Source organism: Mirounga leonina, unplaced genomic scaffold (assembly GCF_011800145.1).
Source record: "Mirounga leonina isolate KUSES-001 unplaced genomic scaffold, KU_Mleo_1.0 Mir_175, whole genome shotgun sequence".
NCBI lineage: Eukaryota > Metazoa > Chordata > Mammalia > Carnivora > Phocidae > Mirounga > Mirounga leonina.
In genome coordinates this window covers 3,272,197-3,292,831 of record NW_023270453.1, presented here as the reverse complement: position 1 = coordinate 3,292,831, position 20,635 = coordinate 3,272,197, and the positions used below count along the sequence as shown (strand labels likewise).

Sequence of the window (20,635 nt, the reverse complement as noted above, 5' to 3'; positions counted from 1 at the left end):
GTGAGGTGGTATCTCATTGAGGTTTTGATTTGGATTTCCCTGATGCCGAGTGATATTGAGCACTTTTTCATATGTCTGTTGGCCATTTGGATGTCTTCTTTGGAAAAATGTTTTGAGTCTCAGTTTTTATAATCATCTTCAGTCAATAGTACTCCTATTAAATTCTGAAAAGCTGATTGAAATAGTGTATTGACTATACAGCGCAGAATAAAATTTTATACATCTTACAAATATGAGGGAGTTCAATGGAAAGGGTCAAAGATAATATTTACTGTGATTAGACTTGTTTCTATTCATTTTGTGCACAAAAGCATAACTTGACCATTATATGACCCTGAAATTTGCACATAAATTGAAAATTATATAACAGTGTCCTGCAGTAACCTTACTACATAAATAATACACGAGATGGGCTAATTAAAAAGTCTGAATTAGATTGTTCAGCGTTTTAGAATCTCTTATTCTTCATTAAATCCCATGAATGGTACCAAAATCAGAGAGGTTCTAGCACCTTGTATTTTTAGGAAAGCCATGTATTTTCTTACATGGGGTTGTTTTTATTGCATATGTTATTAGTCATTGCTATAGCCCCCCTAATCTACCATAGGACCAAGAGAGATCAGTAATAGATGTAATTAACTGCTAACATTCTTTTTTAGTTCATGTCCTGGAATCAACTTTACCAAACTTAAGAAAATCAAGGTCATTTTTTGCTAACAATTCTGGGATGAGAGCATAGAAACATGAATAAAGGCAAGAAATAGGTGAAGAAGATGTGCATCTGTGGACCATACCTGGGTAGGCATTATGAGGTTTATAAGTGATGCAAGATAGTGGGAAGTAGTAGGCAATAGAAGAAAGTGCGTGCATTTTTTGTTATGTTTAGTCTATCTATGTCTGATATGCTGTAGAGAAATCCAACAGAAGATGTATTGTAAGTTTCTAAATTCAGGAAAAGGTACAGATTGGGATGTAGATATCAGATCATCACCTCCCAGGTAGCATAAAACCATGATGCCCAAGGAAGAGCAAAGGGAAATAAAGCAGGATCAGAGTTTGTTCTGTTAGCATTTAAAAGGCTTGGCCAGGGGAGCCTGGGTGGCTCAGTCGGTTAAGCATCGGACTCTTGAGTTCAGCTCAGGTCATGATCTCAGGGTCGCGAGATCCAGCCCTGTATCTGGCTCCTTGCTGGGCATAGAGCCTGCTTAAGATTCTCTCTCTCTCCTTCTGCCCCTCCTGCCACTCACATGTGCATGTATGCTCTCTCTCAAAAAACAAATTAATTAAAAGGCTTGGCCAAAAAAGGAGCCAAGATGAGAAGGAAGGTGAAGAAATGGCAGAGTACCAGGAATGCGACTCCTTTAGCCAAGGAGCTAAAGGAACAGAGGGTTTCAAAAAAGAAGGCATTTTCAGCATATCAGAGGCAATGGTGAAGTCCAGAATGGAAGGGTTGATACTTCTTTTAAAATGGTAATCAGAAACTCATCAGATAGCTGAACAAGGGTTCTGTTTGTGGTATATGAAGAATAGAAAAGAGGTGGGAATGGGTGAGGACTTCTGTATCACTAAACCACTAAAAGCATTCATGCATAAAAGTATCACATTCGGAGTTTTGTTGTTGGTGGTGTTTTATTTCCTTATTCTTTCTCCTTCCTCCTTCTCAGGCATTCTGATAATGTTTTTCTGTCTAAATCTTTAAGTCACTGACTTGATATATTGCCTAGGGTTCAGCAGTCTATTGTTCTTAAATGAAGAATCCATTAAAAAAAAATGGATGTTTAACATATGTCCAGATCTAAAATAAAAATAAAAATGAAAATCTGAATCTCATGTCTGAAAAGAGGTTGGGATATTGTCATTTTCTTTCAAACAAACATAGAAAGAGTTTATAAAGTCACCTTTTTGTGTAAAACATGAAACTATCAGTCTTTGGAAGATTTTCCATTTAGTGTGCAGCTTTACTCTGTGTATCACCAGTTGAATCTCATTTTTTTTGGTATGTTCCAAAATTCTTGCTGTATGCCAAGACATGGTCCACTAACTCTGATAACACTTCTAATAATTTTGACACAAGCTGAACTTTGCCATCACGGAGATCATCGAGGTTACATTTTCAGATGTCTTGCTAAGAATTATCTGATATGTGCATTGACCTTCCTAAAACCTAGCAATTTTTCTAACATAAGATAGATTTAAATGCTCCTGCTGAATAGAAACTATGAAAGGTATTGTGAATTTCCGGATGTTTGAAAATACTGGTCATGCAATATTGTCAGTAGTGTTGAGATCTCCATTCATTTGCAAACTTGCCCCTGATCACATTTCCAGAGCAAGAGAGAACCCAAGTGAAATAAACATTTCATCTGTGAAGGAAGATTTGGGGTGCATGAACTTTTTCCAAAATATGTTTTGGCCTTTTTCTTTTTTATACCAGATGTTGCTCTTCCTTCAAATAGATCTGAACCTTCCATGTTTTCAATATGTTGCCAAACTTACTTGTTAAGGAAACTGAGAAGAAAGGAGTTTTGTAAAGGAAATTCATAAAGGAACTGCTTTGTCTCAGTCAAGTGGTCTGGTCTCCCTTTCTAATTGGTTAAATGACTAGCTGAGATGATATACATTTTGAAAGGCCATCAGCTAAATAACTGTATTAAGTATTTATTAATGCAACACAGTAAGCTAGGGCTACTTTTTATTGCTCTCTGATGGCAACACATAAATATCTTTAATTAGTGCTATACATACTGTTTTATTAATAAATTTTTATCATCAGGTCATAAATTCTTTGAAGGTAAGAACTATTGCAGTGTCCACCATGTTGTCTGACAGTGGCTTAATTCATATTTCTAGGATGAATGAATACAAGATTCTAAGTTGTTGATATCACTTTGTATCATACTTTGTATGAGAGACTGATTTTCAGTATTCTCTTTTATTTTATTTTATTTTTTTTAAAGATTTTATTTATTTATTTGAGAGAGAGAGAATGAGAAAGAGAGCACATGAGAGGGGGGAGGGTCCGAGGGAGAAGCAGACTCCCCGCCGAGCAGGGAGCCCGATGCGGGACTCGATCCCGGGACTCCAGGATCATGACCTGAGCCGAAGGCAGTCGCTTAACCAACTGAGCCACCCAGGCGCCCCAGTATTCTCTTTTAGAGATTAATATTAAATGGTTTACCTAAGGGCACAGAGCTTTTATAAGAATGGGGTTCAAATCATTATCTTGGTCCTCATATTTGGACTGCCCATTCACAATCAATATTTACTGTTTAGCGTTACCAATTCTCACTAGAGGGAAACTTACTTAGAATGATAAAACTTTTGAAACATACCTTCCATAAAAACTATCCAAAGATAATTTATCAACAAGTTGAAACAGACAAATGACAAGGAAAATCCACATATTAACAAGTAAAAAGAAACCATATTTATGGACGAATTCCTTCTTCCACCCACTACAAATGCATCTTAATATTTCTGTTTCAATGGATGCCCTCAGAAGCTGATAAATGTTTACCTTTATGTGAACACAAGATACAAAAAGTCATATATGCCAATTTCAGGGATTTTTTTGAAAGCATACATCTATCATTGGACAAAATGCAAGTAGCATAATGCTTATATTAAATAAAGAACATTATTATTTGGAGAAATTGTTTTATGGGACTTTCTTGGGGTCTTTTTTAGAATATATGATCTAAGACATTAAGAGTTTTTGTTTTTTTTTTTTTTTATTCATTTGAGACACAGAGATAGAGAGAGAACATGAGCAGGGAGAGAGGCAGAGGGAGAGGGAGAAGCAGGCTCCCAGCTGAGCCAGGAGCCCGATGTGGGGCTCGATCCCGGGACCCTGGGATCATGACCTGAGCCGAAGGCAGACGCTTAACCATCTGAGCCACCCAGGCTCCCCAAGAGTTTTTTTTAAATATTAAATTTATATTGAAATTTAGACTACAGAAGAAATGACAAAATTATATCCTGGGATATGCTTCCCACTCACTAAAACATATAAAAATATTTTGAAAAGCACAGATTAATACTCTAAACTGAAATTTAAAAAAAAAGAAAGAAAAAATCTACCAGTCCCAGGATGATAAAAAGGGATTCAAAACCTAGATCACAGGTGGAAGCTAACTTTCCAGTGGCCTAAAGGATTTGGGGACCTGGACATAGAATATCATACCTTGGGACTGGATCTTTTACATGAAACCTTTGCATAAAGCCTGCTCCTTTCCAGGGAAGCCTCAAAGATACTTGTTGTCTGTCTAGGGACCTAGAAAAAACAAACAAAACAGGAGCTACCGTCATGAAACCAAAACCATAAAATTGTGCCACACCACATATAGGATGGAATATGATGTAAGAATGAGAACTCCAAACAACAAATTAATATTAAAATTTTTAGAACCACTTAAACTTAAAGGACAGTGCAGAAACCAATGTAAATTTATACTGTTGGGGCCACCTGCTACTGGGATTATGATACAGAAAAAAGGAAAGCATGAAAAAAGAATAGGCAGGATGCTAAATAAAAATAAACTTCTAGAAATAAATAAAATTATAACTGAACATTATCAATGGAAAAGTGAAGCAAAGAGATTAGAGAGACAACTGAAGAGTAAATCATCAAATTAATATGAGTTTGGGGCACCTGGGTGGCTCAGTCCATTGTGTCTGACTTTTGGTTTTGCCTCAGAGCATGATCTCATGGGTCCTGAGATCAGCCCCAGCTCTGCCCTCAGTGGGGAGTCTGCTTGAAGATTCTCTCCCTCTGCACATCCCCCTTGCATGTCCTCTAAATAAATAAATCTTAAAATAGCCATCAAAAGGAATGAGATCTTGCCATTTGCAACGACGTGGATGGAACTGGAGGGTGTTATGCTGAGCGAAATAAGTCAAACAGAGAAAGACATGTATCATATGACCTCACTGATATGAGGAATTCTTAATCTCAGGAAACAAACTGAGGGTTGCTGGAGTGGGGGGTGGGGTGGGAGGGATGGGGTGGCTGGGTGATAGACACTGGGGAGGGTATGTGCTCTGGTAAGCGCTGTGAATTGTGTAAGACTGTTGAATCACAGACCTGTACCTCTGAAACAAATAATACATTATATGTTAAAAAAAAAAAAAAAAAGAAAAAGAAGAAGATAGCAGGAGGGGAAGAATGAAGGGGGGGAAATCGGAGGGGGAGATGAACCATGAGAGACGATGGACTCTGAAAAACAAACTGAGGGTTCTAGAGGGGAGGGGGGTGTGAGGATGGGTTAGCCTGGTGATGGGTATTAAAGAGGGCACTTTTTGCATGGAGCACTGGGTGTTATGCACAAACAATGAATCCTGGAACACTACATCAAAAACTAATGATGTAATGTATGGTGATTAGCATAACAACAAAAAAATTTTAAAAACACATGTATATATATATGAGCTTACCAGAATGCAGCATAGCAAAGAGGGAAAAAAAAAATGGAACAGAGATTAAGAGACACTGAGGATCAGAGGAGTAAATTCAACACTTTTCTAATAGGAGCTCCAGAGGTAGAGAAGAGAGACTTAGGGAAAGACACTAGTTGAAGAGATAATACTGATCATTTGTTATAACTGAAAAATGGCATGACTTTTCAAGTCATTATAGCTTAGAAACAATGACATCTCGGTGGCAAGGAGCAACCTAGTACCCAGAGCTTGGCTTCTGATAACATTTTCCAATAAAAGGAACTAGGGCGGGGAGCCTGAGTGGCACAGTTGGTTAAGTGTCATGATCCCAGAGTCCTGGGATTGAGTCCCGCATCGGGCTCCTTGCTCAGTGGGGAGTCTGCTTGTCCCTCTGCTTCTCCCTCCTGCTCTGTTCTCTCTTGCTATATCTCTCTCAAATAAATAAAATCTTAAAAAAAAAAAAAAAAGGAACTAGGGCTTCTTGAGAAACGGCTGATGGCTGATCCCTAGGACTGACCCAGGAAACATACAAGATGAGCCTGAAGCAACTTACAGTGCTAGAAAATAAGGTAGTGTGCAAAAAGAAAAGCCTACATTGATGGGGTATGTCAGAGGGACCCAGGAACCAACTGAAAGAGCTCCTCTTGGCCAAAGTTGGAACAATTTGAGCAATAAAATAAAGTTGCATTGTATTATGACTCAAAGTATAAAATATTCTTGAGTCCATACCGATATACTTACTGAATAAATAAGTAAATGAGAGAGACAAATTTCCATGCATAAGAATTCCAGGTAATTTATGTACATTCCCTGCCCTGAAGGAGAGGAGTGTAGATCACCACAGATGTGGCCTACACCCAGTGATTTCCTTCCAGAGAATGGAGTATGGAAAGGGATAGAAAAGGGACCTTAGAGTGGAGAATCATGGCAGGCACTACACAAGCCAAGTGAACAAGGTCAACGTGAACACTACCAAGTCCTGTTAATAGTTTGTACTCTTGTCACTACATGATGAAAATAACACTTCTCTAGTCTTTCTTCCCCTAAAACATTAATTCTATCTAATCGTGAGGGGAAAACAAATAAAACAATAACAACAACAACAACAAAACCCAAATTCCAGTAGAAAGGCGTCCCACAAAATACTTGACCAGTACACTCCAAATGGGAAAAGTCATCAAAAACAAGGTAAACCTGAGAAACTGTCAGAACAAAGAGTCACCTCACAAGACATGGCATTACCAACTAAATAGCATGGTCTTCAAAGGCAGGGAATATGCCCATTTTTTCTTGCATGTGATTAGTATAGTCTATATGAGAAATGAAGGTGCTTAAAAATGTATGCCCTTGTGAAATTTACTGTCTGAAATTGCAGAGCATATTGAATATCATCACTTGAAAAAGATGATAAAACTCATGTTTGCCTGCAAATACAATCTACAGAATGATTATATCTCGTTCTGTATAATGAACCCTGTATATAAAACTTTTAATCCAAATAGAAATTTAAAGTGGCAAGAGCTTCTTGATTGTCAATTCTGTTTCAAAGCTGAATAAAGCCAGTTTTAAATTGGAGTCCCTTTCAGGTTGGTGACAGTTCGTTCAAAGCCATAACGGATCAGCCTTACATATGCATCGTGCTTTTATTGGATGAAATATTTCAGCTACATTATTTTATAGACCTTTTCTTCATTGTAGGATTTTCAATTTATCATACTTTAGTTTTAGGTCTTTAGGATTCTGCCAACTTTTTTTTCTTTTTCCTTTTTTTTTTTTTTTAAGAGAGGGAGGGGTAGGGACAAAGGGAGAGGGAGAGAATTTTCAGTAGGCTCCAGGCTCAGCACAGAGCCTGACATGGGGCTTGATCTCACAAGCCTGAAATCATGACCTGAGCTGAAATCAAGAGTTAGATGCTTAATTGACTGAGCCACTCAGGTGCCCTAACTTTTTATTTCCTAAAATAAATATTCAGTCTAGTTTTTTTTTTTTTTATATGTCCTATTCTGCCAGCCATATTATCTTTAACTCTATTATGAGCACCAATGTTCTTTCCATTCTTATAACTATGCAATATGTGAGATTATCGTTCATTCCACATATTTGTCAACCAGGTTAGTAGGTACTGCTTTTATCATTTTGACTGAATAAAGAAATTGAAAGTGGCTAAATATGTGTAAGACATTCCCACTAACATAATCTGCCTTTTCTATTTACCAGGTTTTTGGTAGCAACTGTCTGACTGACTACATTCTTGTCTTAAAGAAGATCTATTTTTCTTAGAATTGTAGGCTTTTTTCTTTTTTCTTGGTGCGATATCTGTGCTATAGAAATTTTAGCCATTGCTTGCTTTACTGCAATTCAAAGCATTGACCTGATTTCTTTTCATGTCACTGCTATTCTATATTGTTAAGGAAATGAGCCTCATTCAGAGATGTAGTCTATTTTAGTCACTTTTAAAAACTAAAGAATGAATTGTTTAAAGTCAAAACACATTTCCTCTGTGGAGTAATTATATATGGCTCCACAGCCTATGGCATGGAGAAATAAAATAATCCCCAATGCATAGCGTTGCATACTAAATAATGTCCACATACTGCTCTGGGTTAACTATAAATTCTCACTAGTGTTATTTAAAAATTATGTGGCAAAGCTTCTAAACCACTCAATGGACCTTTAATTCTTCTTGCTGATGCCCATAGTTAAACTATTTGCCATTTTCTTAGATGCCTTCTTTTCATTCTACATATTTATTACTATATTTTACTGGTAAATTATTTCTGGAAATTATACAAGTTAAAACTTGCATTTTTATCAAATCCATGGATATTTACTATATTTCTTCATGGAAATACGACCTAACTTTGAGTAAATTACCCTCACCTCAGGCACACCAGCTCTGTACCTATAATAATCTGTGTAACAAAGGAATTGTGAGCTTTATTTAATTTGTTGAACTAGATAAAAATAGTTTGGGACCTTTAATTCACATCTCTGTGAAGGTATGAAATACCATCATTGTACTTCCTGTGATTTAAAATGATATTCAAATATGTAAATTGCTATAGATTGCTTTGAGTAATATGGACTTTTAACAATATTGGTTCTTCCAATCCATGGGAATAGAATATCTTTCCATTTTTTTATATCATCTTCAATTTCTTCCATCAGTGTTTTAAAGTTTTCAGAGTCCAGGTCTTTCACTCCTTGGTTAAGTTTCTTCCTAGGTATTTTATTATTTTGGGTAGAATTGTAAATGGGATTGTTTTCTTAATTTCTCTTTCTGATACTTTATTATTAGTGTATAGAGACGCATATTAATTTTGCATCTTATGACTTTACTGAATTCATTTATTCTAGCAGTTTTTTGGTGGAGTCTTTAGTGTTTTCTATATAGAGTATCATGTCATCTGCAAATAGTAAAAGTTTTACTTCCTTACCAATCTGGATGCCTTTTATTTCCTTTTCTTGTCTGATTGCTGTGATTAGGGCTTTCAGTACTACCTTGAAAAAAAGTAGTGAGAGTGGACATCCTAGTCCTGATCTTAGATGAGAAGCTCTCAGTTTTTCTCCCTCAAAGATGGTATTAACTGTGGATTTTTCATATATGACTTTTATTATGTTGAGGGATATGTTCCCTCTGAACCTACTTTGTTGATAGTTTTTGTCATGAATGGATGTTGTACTTTGTCAGATGTTTTTTCTACATCTCTTGAGATGATTATATGGTTTTTGTCCTTTCTCTTGTTAATCTGATGTGTCATGTTGATTAATTTATGAGTAATGAACCACCCTTGCATCGCAGGAATAAATACTACTTGATTTTAGTGAATGATTTTTTTCATGTGTTGCTGGATTCAGTTTGCTAATATTTTGTTGAAGATTTTTGCATCTATGTTCATCAGAGGTATGGGCCTATAGTTCTCTTTTTTTGGTTTTGTCTTTTTCGGGTTTCAGTATTGGCAAATCTGGCCTTATAGAATGAATTTGGAAACTTTCTTTCCTCTTTTATTTTTGGAATAGTTTGAGAAGAATTGGTATAAATTCTTTAAATGTTGATAGAATTTACCTGTGAAAATTGTTAAAATGGCCATACTACTCAAAGCAATCTATAGATTTAATGTAATCCCTATCAAAATACCAATGACAGTTTTCACAGAACTAGAACAGATATTCCTAAAATTTGTATGGAACCCCAAAATACCCTACGTAGCTGAAGCAGTCTTGAAAAAGAAGAACAAATCTGGAGGCATCACTATCCCAGATTTCAAGATATACTACAAAGCTGTAGTAATCACAACAGTATGGTAGTGGCACAAAAAACAGACATATCAATCAATAGAACATAATAGAGAATCTAGAAATAAACCCACACTTATATTGTCATCTACTACAGAGGAGGCAAGAATATACAATGGGGAAAAACAGTTCTTTCAACAAATGATTTTGGGAAAACTGGACAACTACATGGAAAAGAAACTGGACCACTTTCTTACACCATTACACAAAAATAAACTCAAAATGGATTAAAGACTTAAATATGAGACCTGAAACTATAAAACTGCTAGAAGAAAACATGGGCAATAATTTCTTTTACATCAGCCATAGAAACATTTTTCTAGATATGTCTCCTCATTCAAGAGAAACAAAAGCAAAATTAAAATCTCGTGATTAAATCAAAATAAAAAGCTTTTACACAGCAAAGGGAAAAATCAACAGGACAAAAAAAAAATCTACTCAATGGGAGAAGATATTTTCAAATGATATATCTGATAAGGGGTTACTATCCAAAATATATGAAGAACTTACACAACTCAATATCAAAAAAAATCATATTTAAAAAATGGACAGAGGACACATAGACATTTTTCCAAAGAAGACATACATATGGAATGAGGACATATGAAAAGGTGTTCAGCATTACTAACCATCAAGGAATTGCAAATCAAAACAATTCCTTTATAGCTGTCAGAATGGCATAAACAAAAACAAAAATGAAACACACACACACACACAAGAAATAGCAAGTGTTGGCAAGAATGTGGAGAAAAAGAATCCTCATGCACTATTGGTGGGAATGAAGATTGGTACAGCCATGGTAGAAGACAGTGTAGAGGTTCCTTAAAAAATTAAAAGTAGAATTATCTTATGATCCAGTAATTCCACTACTGGATATTTTTCCAAAGTAAATGAAAACACTATTTCAAAAAGATACATTCACCCTTAAGTTTATTGCAGCCTTATTTACAATAGTCAAGATATTGAAGCAATTCAAGTGTCCATTCATAGATGAATGGATGTGATGTGTGTATATACAAATATACACACACACCATACCCTATATATAAAGATGTGATGTACACACACACACACACACACTGGAATATTATTCAGCCATTTGCAACAACATGGATGGACCTAGAGGGTGTAATGCTAAGTGGAATAAGTCAGTTAGAGAAAGACAAATATCATATGATTTCACTCATATGTGGAATTTAAGAAACCAAACAAAGAAAAAAAAGAGACAAAAAAACAGACTCTTAAATACGGAGAACAAACTAATGGTTACCAGAGAGGAAGGGGGTGGAGGAGAACAGGTGAAAGAGATAAGTGGGATTAAGAATATACTTACCTGACCACTGAGTAATGTATAGAATTGGTGAATATTTGTATTGTACACCTGAAACTAATATAACACTGTATGTTCATTATACTTCAATTAAAAAGTATGAATTTCTTTGAAAATTCTATGTTCATTCCTAAGCTCCCTTTAGATGAAACCATTATGCCTTCTGTTATTATACCCAGAATTTATTAAGCACAAACTATGGATTAGGGACTGTGTTTGGCCTAAGAAAACACATCCCAAACTCCTGCTTCTAAGGGGCTTGGAGTCTGGAGGGGCAGGCAGAGCTGTAATACAGCTTTTCTATGAGGTGGTAAACATTTAACATAGGAATAGAAGGCTTCTTAGGTGGCATGAAACATAGAGAACCCAACCTGGGGCTTGGTTGACAAAGAAAAGGCAACACAAGGGGAGAGGGAAGCTGTTTCCTTGAGTTCCGAGGTTGAGCAGACCTCCAGGAGCACAAGAGGGAATGGTCAGTGTAGGTGAAGGAAGTAGCGGATGTGCTAACAGGAAAAGATGAAGAGCATGTGACCTGTTGGTGAGCCCTTCAGGAGTAGGATGTACTGTAGTTTAATTGCAGGTACTTACGAGGAGAGTTGCAGAAAATGAGACTAGAAAACTAAGCTGGAACCCAACGCAAATTATTTTTAGTGCCTGGATTAAGATGTTGGATTTAAGGAATGGATGATTTTGAAAGCCACAGTCTGTATAACTTGCTGAAAAATTGGATGTGGGACTGAGCGGGGAGGTGTCTAGAAGTCTGCCTTGGATACCTATTAAAATCAGTAACTTACTTGAATGTATCTATAAACCTACTAAAAGGAATATTCAAATTTAAAGAAGTATAAAAATGACTTTGTTTTTATTTTTTTTTCCCCAGTGGGAGAGACTTCTGAGAGTTGCCCGGAAGCCACTGATTTTTTGTGCCACGACAAGAAGTGTGTTGCATCCCACCTTGTCTGTGACTATAAGCCAGACTGCTCTGATAGGTCTGATGAGGCTGACTGTGGTAAGTGGATCTGTCTGCTCTGATGTAGCCCATTCAGCACAGATTTCACTTTATTGGGAAAGTAACATACTGGCATTGATGACGGAGAGGAAATGTTCTTTTCATGCACCAGAGTAGATTTAAAATAGCCAGAACCTTTTTTTTTCCAGCTTCTCTATCCACACATCCAAATCGCAGCCCTCTCAACCGTTTTACCCCAATACTAAACACCACAGCAAATCTTGTCAAAAAATTTCTCAACATGTCATTGTGCAGAACTGCATGGGGGGGTCAGAATTTTAATCACCAGAAACTGACCTATCTGTCTACATTTCTTCATTGGTTTTCATTTCCTTTTCCATTTTATGGAAAGATAAGGCTAAAAATGAGCGCTTCAAATAAATACGAGTAAATGATTAATTTTATCAATTACATTGCTCTGGGAAAGGAGAACTAGATTGGCCACATTGTTTTTTTTTTATTCAAACTTTAATTCAAGTGATTTTTTTTTTTAAAGATTTTATTTATTTATTTGAGAGAGAGGATGAGAGGAGAGAGAGCACATGAGAGGGGGGAGGGTCAGAGGGAGAAGCAGGCTCCCTGCAGAGCCGGGAGCCCGATGCGGGACTCGATCCCAGGACTCCAGGATCATGACCTGAGCCGAAGGCAGTCGCTCAACCAACTGAGCCACCCAGGTGCCCAATTCAAGTGATTTTTAAAAGTCATGCATAAAACCAAGTATGTAGTTTTCAAATATGAGCATGTATTTAAATCCAAAAAAATTTTTTTTTGTATTTCTTATTAATGAGCCTTCATAGGGGACCTCGCTACCACATAGGCTACCTTTTGCAGTTAGGGTTTGCTGCATAGCAAACTCCCTTAAAGGTTAGTAGCCTAAAAAAGTTTCATTTTGCTCTCAATTTTGTGGATCAGTAATTCAGAAAAGAATCAGCGAGGCAGGTTCTCATCCACATGGCTCCAACTGGTATACCTGGAACTGGAGTGTCACTTTCAAGATGGCTTCCTCCCCTCTGGGTTTGGCACATTGGTACTCTTTGGTCTCTCTGTCTGGCTTGACATACATCTCATTCTCCAAGGCAATCTAACGTAGCTTGGGCTTTCCATAACAGGGCTGTCACGGGACAGCCAGATATCTTGCATGGGATTGGTTTTTACCAGAGTAAATGCTCTCAAGAGCAAGTATTCCAAGAGCCACAGGAAAAACAGGAAGAATTCATATGACTTAGCCTCAGAAATTCTAGAATGTCACTCTTGGCTCTTTCTAATGGTCATGCAAATTAAAATGTCTAGCTTCAATTCAAAGAGAGAAAGGGGATAGACTCGCCCTTTGGGACAATGTCATGCATGTACACGAAGGGAGTACCACAGAAGTCATGTTCCAGTTTTTCTTTTTAACTCAGTATCATCTTTATTCCTCAGGATCTTAGAGTAATGATGCTTCTGAAGTATTCATTTTATCATCTTTTTTTGTATTTATTAATTTTCTTAAATTGTGGTAAAATGTACATAACATAAAATTGACCATTTTAACCATTTCTAACTGTATAGTTCAGTGGCATTAAGTGCATTTGCGTTGTTGTCCAGATACCACCACTCATCTCCAGAACATTTTTTCATCTGGAAAAACTGAAACTCTATACCCTATACTATATACCCTATACTCTAAACAATTAACACCCCATTTTCCCTCCCCCAGCCCCTGAAAGCCACCATTTGATTTTCTGTTTCTATGCATTTGACAGTTTGGGTATGTAATACCAGTATGTGGAATCATACAGTATCTGTCTTGCTGTGATAGGCTTATTTTACTTATCATAAATTTCTCAACATTAATGCTATATTTTAATTTTAAACCAAAGTGTCAAGGAAGTGAAAATCATTGGCACTTCTTAAGACTGTACTATCAGTGCTACAGTATTATAATCTTATTTTATAAACGATTATGTATTTCCTTTATAATATATGCCCATTCTCAAATGAAATTTATAATATATTGAAAAATACTTTATAGTGTTCTTTTTTAAAAGCTTCTATTTAAATTTAAGTTAGTTTTCTTTCCCTAGTGTTCTTCCTAGCTTTTTTTTCTTTTTTTTTATTATGTTATGTTAATCACCATACATTACATCATTAGTTTTTGATGTAGTGTTCCATGATTCATTGTTTGCGTATAACTTGGAACTTCCTAGCTTTTTTAAAAGCACTCCAAAAAAATATATTTTTTGATACTGACTGTAGAGAACCGATTGCAATGGAGCTCAAAAAACCGCTCCAAGACGTTTGTAAAATCACTATTTTCCCCACCAGGCATAACAAGTAGAGAGTATTTAGAAATCACCACCAAAACAAAATAAAAATTCTAAGGGAAGAATAATTTGAACATGATGACATTGACATAATAAACCAGTGAGGGGAAGGATAGCTGTTCACGTGCACAAAGAAAAAATAGTTACAGGAAGTACATTTTCTTCCTCTCATTTCAAGATGCACATGTATTGAACATATTCATATAAAAATTATATTCTTCCGTTTATTGCTGTTCTTAGTATGGGCTAGGAACAACTTTCTAAATGTTGAATAAGTAGAAAAATGAATAAGACATCGTCTTAGACTTAAGCAACTTACTTTCTACTGTGGGGGAAGGGCAGGGGGATATATTAAAATACAGTGTTCTTTGCTTTTTGAAAAAGTTAGTTGTAAAAGAATTCTGATTGCTTTTGGAATGTAGCAAGTGCTATTAATAATAAGGTTATCCCAGTGTATTTGGGGAGTGCCGATGAAGAATAGTGGGTGTGTGCACGCGTGCGTGCGTGTGCCCGGGCAACGAAAGTATCGGCTTGTAAAACCTAAAAAGTTACTAAGTATTTTGGTTTTTCAAATGTGAATGCTGTTCCCGCCCCCCCCTTGGCTTCACTCATTTTTCCTCTCAGTCTCCTTTATATGATTTTTATTTTTCCCACAGCTATTTGAAGTATTGATGTAAAAGTACACAAAGGCAGTTTTGATTTTCAGAACCTGAGTCAGTTGCACACTCATATTTGTTAGCGTTACCTACAACTTTGGTGGACAACTACATGCAGTGTTTGATTTTATTAAAATTAAAACAATATGTTGACAAATGAAATAGTCACTTTCCTTAAGACCTTTGATAGGCTTTGTTCACATCCAAAAGGAACACTACACAATACACATGGGTATACCGGTGACTTATTGATTCTGCAGAGTGACTTCATCACTTATTTTATGTTGATATTCTTTTGGATACACTGGAGGCATCGGGGTTAGATTCCTGCAATCAGATAACCTGTTGTGGATGACGAAATAAATTACAAAATTTTCAAAATGGCCTTTGGAGAAATATAAGGAAAAAATGGACCTTTGGTTTATTAAACTGAAGTCTTCATTTTGATGCTGACCCTCCTATGCTGAGCAATTATTTAAATTCTCGGGGACTCGTTTCCTCATCTTTATATTAGATAGAATCATATCCATTCTATAGAGTACTTTGAGAATTAAATGGCATAAAGAACATATTTGTTTAGTCTTCTAGGATTAATAATGTTAGCCTCTTTCATTTCATTATTTTTATACTCTTGAAATTTGTCAGTCATGGTGGATGTTATTATATGTACTTTATATGCTTATCAGAAAATAAACTCAGCGATTCCTCATAAGTTTTTACTGTAGGTTATAAACAAAGATAAATTTTTCTTTTACATCTCTAACTTCTGTTGCAAAAATTCATGGTTTAGAATAAATGAAATCGATTCTTTTTAAAAGAAATAGTTAAGTAAAAAAATGTGCTCTTTTCTTACATGGAACAAAATTATCACCTAAAGCCTGTGTTAAGTGTTCCTTGTACTCTAGGCTAGGGATGTGCAGGGTATGGATGCATGCATTCTCTGCTGCCTTTTACAACAGTTACAAATATCACGGGCTCCTGGGTGGCTCAGTTGGCTGCTGCCTTTGGCTCAGGTCATGATCCTGGAGTCCTGGGATCGAGCCTCATGTCGGGCTCCCTGCTCAGCAAGGAGCCTGCTTCTCCCTCTCCCACTCCCCCTGCTTGTGTTCCCTCTCTCGCTGTCTCTCTCTGTCAAATAAATAAATAAAATCTTTAAAACAAACAGACAAAAAAACCCAAATATCATTATCCAGTCAGAGCCTTCTTTCCCACTGAACCCAGAGTCTTCAAAATCCTTCACAATGCAGCATTCTATGAAGCCATTTCATGCTGAGGAGAAAGTATTAAATATCCCTGTATTATGCATTGTGGTATAGCAAAATAAGGTGCATATGTGAATATGATGAATTAAAAATAATTATGGGGCTAGCTCTTAAAAAATATATAGGTAAGTTGATCAATATGTACACTAGCCATACCACTGTATGGCTGAATACCATACCACTGGGGAAATGCCATTTGTTTAAATGTTGTTGGTAATGCTTTTAAGTCTATTCCAGGAATCATGACAAAGATCACAATTTAGAAAATACTTTATCAAAAGCAATAACCATTTTGAAAATACCAACCACATAATCATCATCAAGAAATATTACAAAGTTCCTCATATCATTTATGATTTAATAGGTATATATGGAACCACTCTGGGCAGTAGTAATACTGCCCACATAGAAACGTTTATAGTAATTCAATGGTGAACAGTTACAGTGACAATCCACAATAAAGAAGTAATGAATTTCCAAATGAGTAGTAATAACTATAATCGCTGTTAAGGGCCATAAAACCCACATGCACACATACTCTGACGTGGTCTGGAAAGGGAAAGATAGGACATAAGTTGAACATTCAAAGATGGGTATGATTTGCTAGATGGAATGAAGAAGATACATTAATTAATATACTTGTAGCAGAAACTTCAGCGTCAACCAGCTTAACATCAAGGTAATTCCTGTTAGTTGCCTGGCCCTCCTTTGTGTTTCTTAAAAACAGAACTCCCAATTTTATTTGCGGTGGCTTGTGACCAACTACAAATACCGTCTTTCCCAAACTTCCTTGTAGCTGCCAGAGGCCAATGAGATACACATGGGAATTTGGGGGAAGGTATCTCTTTTAGAAGGAAAAACACCAGACTAGAAAAAAAGTGTCTTCTCCTTTCCTCTTCTCACTTCTATCAATGCCTTGAACATATGTGATACGAGGAAGTACCACAGTCCTCTTGCAACCATGAGTGAGCAGGAGGATGACAAGATGACAGAAAGAACAGATGGAAAATATGTGCTTCACAACCACACAGTTGAACCACAATACTAACTTTAAACGGACAACTTCCTGGCTTCTGTTTAATTGAGATGAATTAATTCCTGTCTATTTCAGCTCCTACTACTTGAGTTTTCAGTTGCTTGGAACCAACCAATTTTTAACTAATACAATAAGGAAACTGTATTATCTCCAGTAGCAAGAGGTCAAAAGCAAGGAATCCTAGAGTTGGTTGATTTTAGCAACTTCTGTTATCAAAAATTAGAACTACATGGACTCCCTTCTTAATCCTGTGCCATCTTCATGTAACTGACTTTGTAATAAAGTCAGCTACCCATATAATCTCTTCAGTCCCATAGTTCACATCTTTACAGTGATATCCTGAGAAAGAATAAATGGATTTTCTGTCTTTTGACTTGTTTTTAAGAACAAGGCAAACTTTTCCTATGTGCCTTTTCCACAATAGGGCTCAATGTCTAGAACTGTATTCCAGGATTATGGCTAAACTAAGGCGAGAACAATGCTCATCACGATTACTTAGATAACTTATAAGTCATCTCTGGCTATCTGAGTGAAAGAAGGTGATTATAGTCAAATAAAATAGCAATTCTGTCCTCTTCAAGAGAGGAGAAGAATGAATGATAAATGAACCCCCAAATGCTAGAGAAAACATTCCAAAAATAGAGGAAAGTAGTCCTAAACATAAAAGTTGAAAAAAAATAAGTTTTTATTTAAGAAAGAATTTTCTGAAAAATTTAGTTGGCATAGAGGCAATTTTAAGATTCAGTTTCAAAAACATTTTGCATCAAAGGAAAGGTTATTGTATGCAAGACAAGGGGTTTAGGAGAGTGTATTCAAACAATGTGAAAAACCTGATATTTTGAGCAATGGAAATAACACAAGAGCATTCTTAAAGATGATTAATGTGGTTTGGGTTTGTAAAGTTGATCAATGAAGGCTACACTGAAAAAAAAAAAAAGGGCTCTTAAAATAAACCAGGGGCTTGGACCAATGGAACTGGAACAGGGGTTATAAACTTCAAGGGAAGGAGAGAGTTAAGTTCTCAAAGAGAACCTACAAGTGTTGGTGATAGATTGAATATGGGAATGAGGAATGTAGAACCAAAGGTAAGTCCAAAGGTAGAATTTTAAAAAGAGGGAGAAGATTCATGCTCTGAACTTAATCAGTAATCTCAGGGAGAAGAGCTCATTTGGAGAGGTGAATGATGAGTTCATTTTAGGCTTTTTGATTTTGCAACGACAGTTGCATATTCCAAGTTGAGTATTTAACAAGCATTTGAAGATAAACATCTGCTTTCCATCCTGGCTGTAGATTTGTAGGCCATCTGCATTAAAGTGTGAAGGACCATGGGAAAGGATGAGTGAAAGCTGTACAGAGTGAGAAATTTAAGCATATAAAATTCAATCAAGAGGGGCACCCTGGCTGTGTCTGCAAGTTGTAAGAAAGGAATTGGTAGAAAATGTGAGATTGAAGGACCTGGAATAGCTCTCTAACTGAAATAAATGGAGCCATAGAATGCTAATAGCTATAGAATTCTTGATAAGGTGCTGAGATCATAAACTGGGATTAGCCCTAGAGAAGAGAAAGGAAAAATGACATAATTTAGAGGTAGAGAGAATGAAATATAAGAGAATTTATCCTGATTGTATCTACATCTTTAGAGTCATACATAAAGTCATATGTTAGATAGGTGGAACAGAAGATTCAAGGGTGGTTACAGAGAATCAAAAAGGATATAGAATAATTATTATAGGTCCTGTGTGTTAGGGAGTCAGTTATGTAGAAATGCAATAGTGCAAATCCTGTATGTGACATCATTCTAAAGAACACATAATGGCTGTTTTATGTTTATATTGGAAGATTCTGCATGTTTGCAGTTGTGTTAGCTAAACGCTTGGAGAACTAGATTTCTTACTTTTAGCCATATTGCATAGCATAGTATAAACTTATTTATATCATGATACTAAAAAGATAAACATAGGAGGGGATATAGAGAGCCCATAAATAAGCATATAAAATTAAATGCATTATATGCCATGTCGAATGAATGCAAGAAATGCATATAATTAAAAATGATTCTAGACTTTAGGGATAAGATGCAATCATGCCTGAGAAGTGAAATGCTGATATTTAATGAAAATATGGTCAGGAATCCATAAGATTTTCTATAGAATTATTTAAAGCTTTGTTTTCGATATGTTTGGCATCCATTTTATCAGCAAGACTTTCTTCTGATGCAATTTCTTTATGCTAGTATTAGTTTTACATTAAGAAGTTATGAACGGGAAACCATCTGGAAAAGAAATATTAAAAGCAACCTAAATGTCATCTCTCTAAAGAGGAAGGAAAAGTCAATAACAATTTCAATTGATTCATACTGGTTAAATCACACAGTCATTCTGTCTATACAGCACAGTTTTACAGTGAATGCTCAAAAATAATAACTGCTCTGCAAAAAAAAAAAGTTAAAGAAAAATGAAAGCAGATATCAATTGTATTATGGTAGTTTTCGCAGGTGACTAAGTAGTAGACTTTCAGCTATTATCTGGTAATTTTTCTCATTATGAATAACTTAACTTTTAATGAATTATCAATCAGCACTTAGAACTTTTTTTAGTGACTAGCTCTGAAATGTTGTATGCGGATGGTTAGTATGGTATGCTGAGAGGGTTTGTGTCCTCTACCGTTTACTACTTCTCCAAAGGCACCTTTTTTTATTTTTTTTTATTTTTTTATTTTTTTTAAAGATTTTATTTATTTATTTGAGACAGACAGAATGAGAGAGACAGAGAGCACATGAGAGTGGGGGAGGGTCAGAGGGAGAAGCAGACTCCCTGCCGAGCAGGGAGCCCGATGCGGGACTCGATCCTGGGACTCCAGGATCATGACCTGAGCCGAAGGCAGTCGCTTAACCAACTGAGCCACCCAGGTGCCCCAAAAGGCACCTTTTTTTAGTTAATGACTTTGCCCTTCTAATGGTCTATGCTGTTCAAACACCAGTGTGAACACAGGGACTGAATTAAACTTCCAGACAACTGAAGCTGTTGATTTATTCGATCTGACTTATCTGTATTATCATAATATTTTGTTCATTGCTCATGTGTAGACACAGTTTTATGTATCATCTATAATATTATTAGTCAATCCATACAACTTCTTCATGGATAAATGACAATATTCATGCGCTGCCTCTAGATTTTCTGATTAAAAAAAAAAGCTACAGTGTACAATTGAAATTACCAGTGGATGCAAATGTCCTGGTTCTTTAAATTTATGAATAAGTAATTAAAACAGGCAGGCACTGATTCTGAACAATCACAAATGTAGT

General features: G+C 36.1%; 1 protein-coding gene across 1 annotated transcript in view; it reads left to right on the top strand.

Moving 5' to 3' along the window:
* The window catches only part of MALRD1 (MAM and LDL receptor class A domain containing 1), an 807,963-nt gene that overhangs the window by 561,627 nt on the left and 225,701 nt on the right, over nt 1-20,635 (top strand). The window contains exon 31 of the mRNA XM_035022447.1: nt 11,943-12,071. Within this exon, the coding sequence (XP_034878338.1) occupies nt 11,943-12,071 (129 nt within the window). The remainder of the gene's footprint in view (nt 1-11,942; nt 12,072-20,635) is intronic.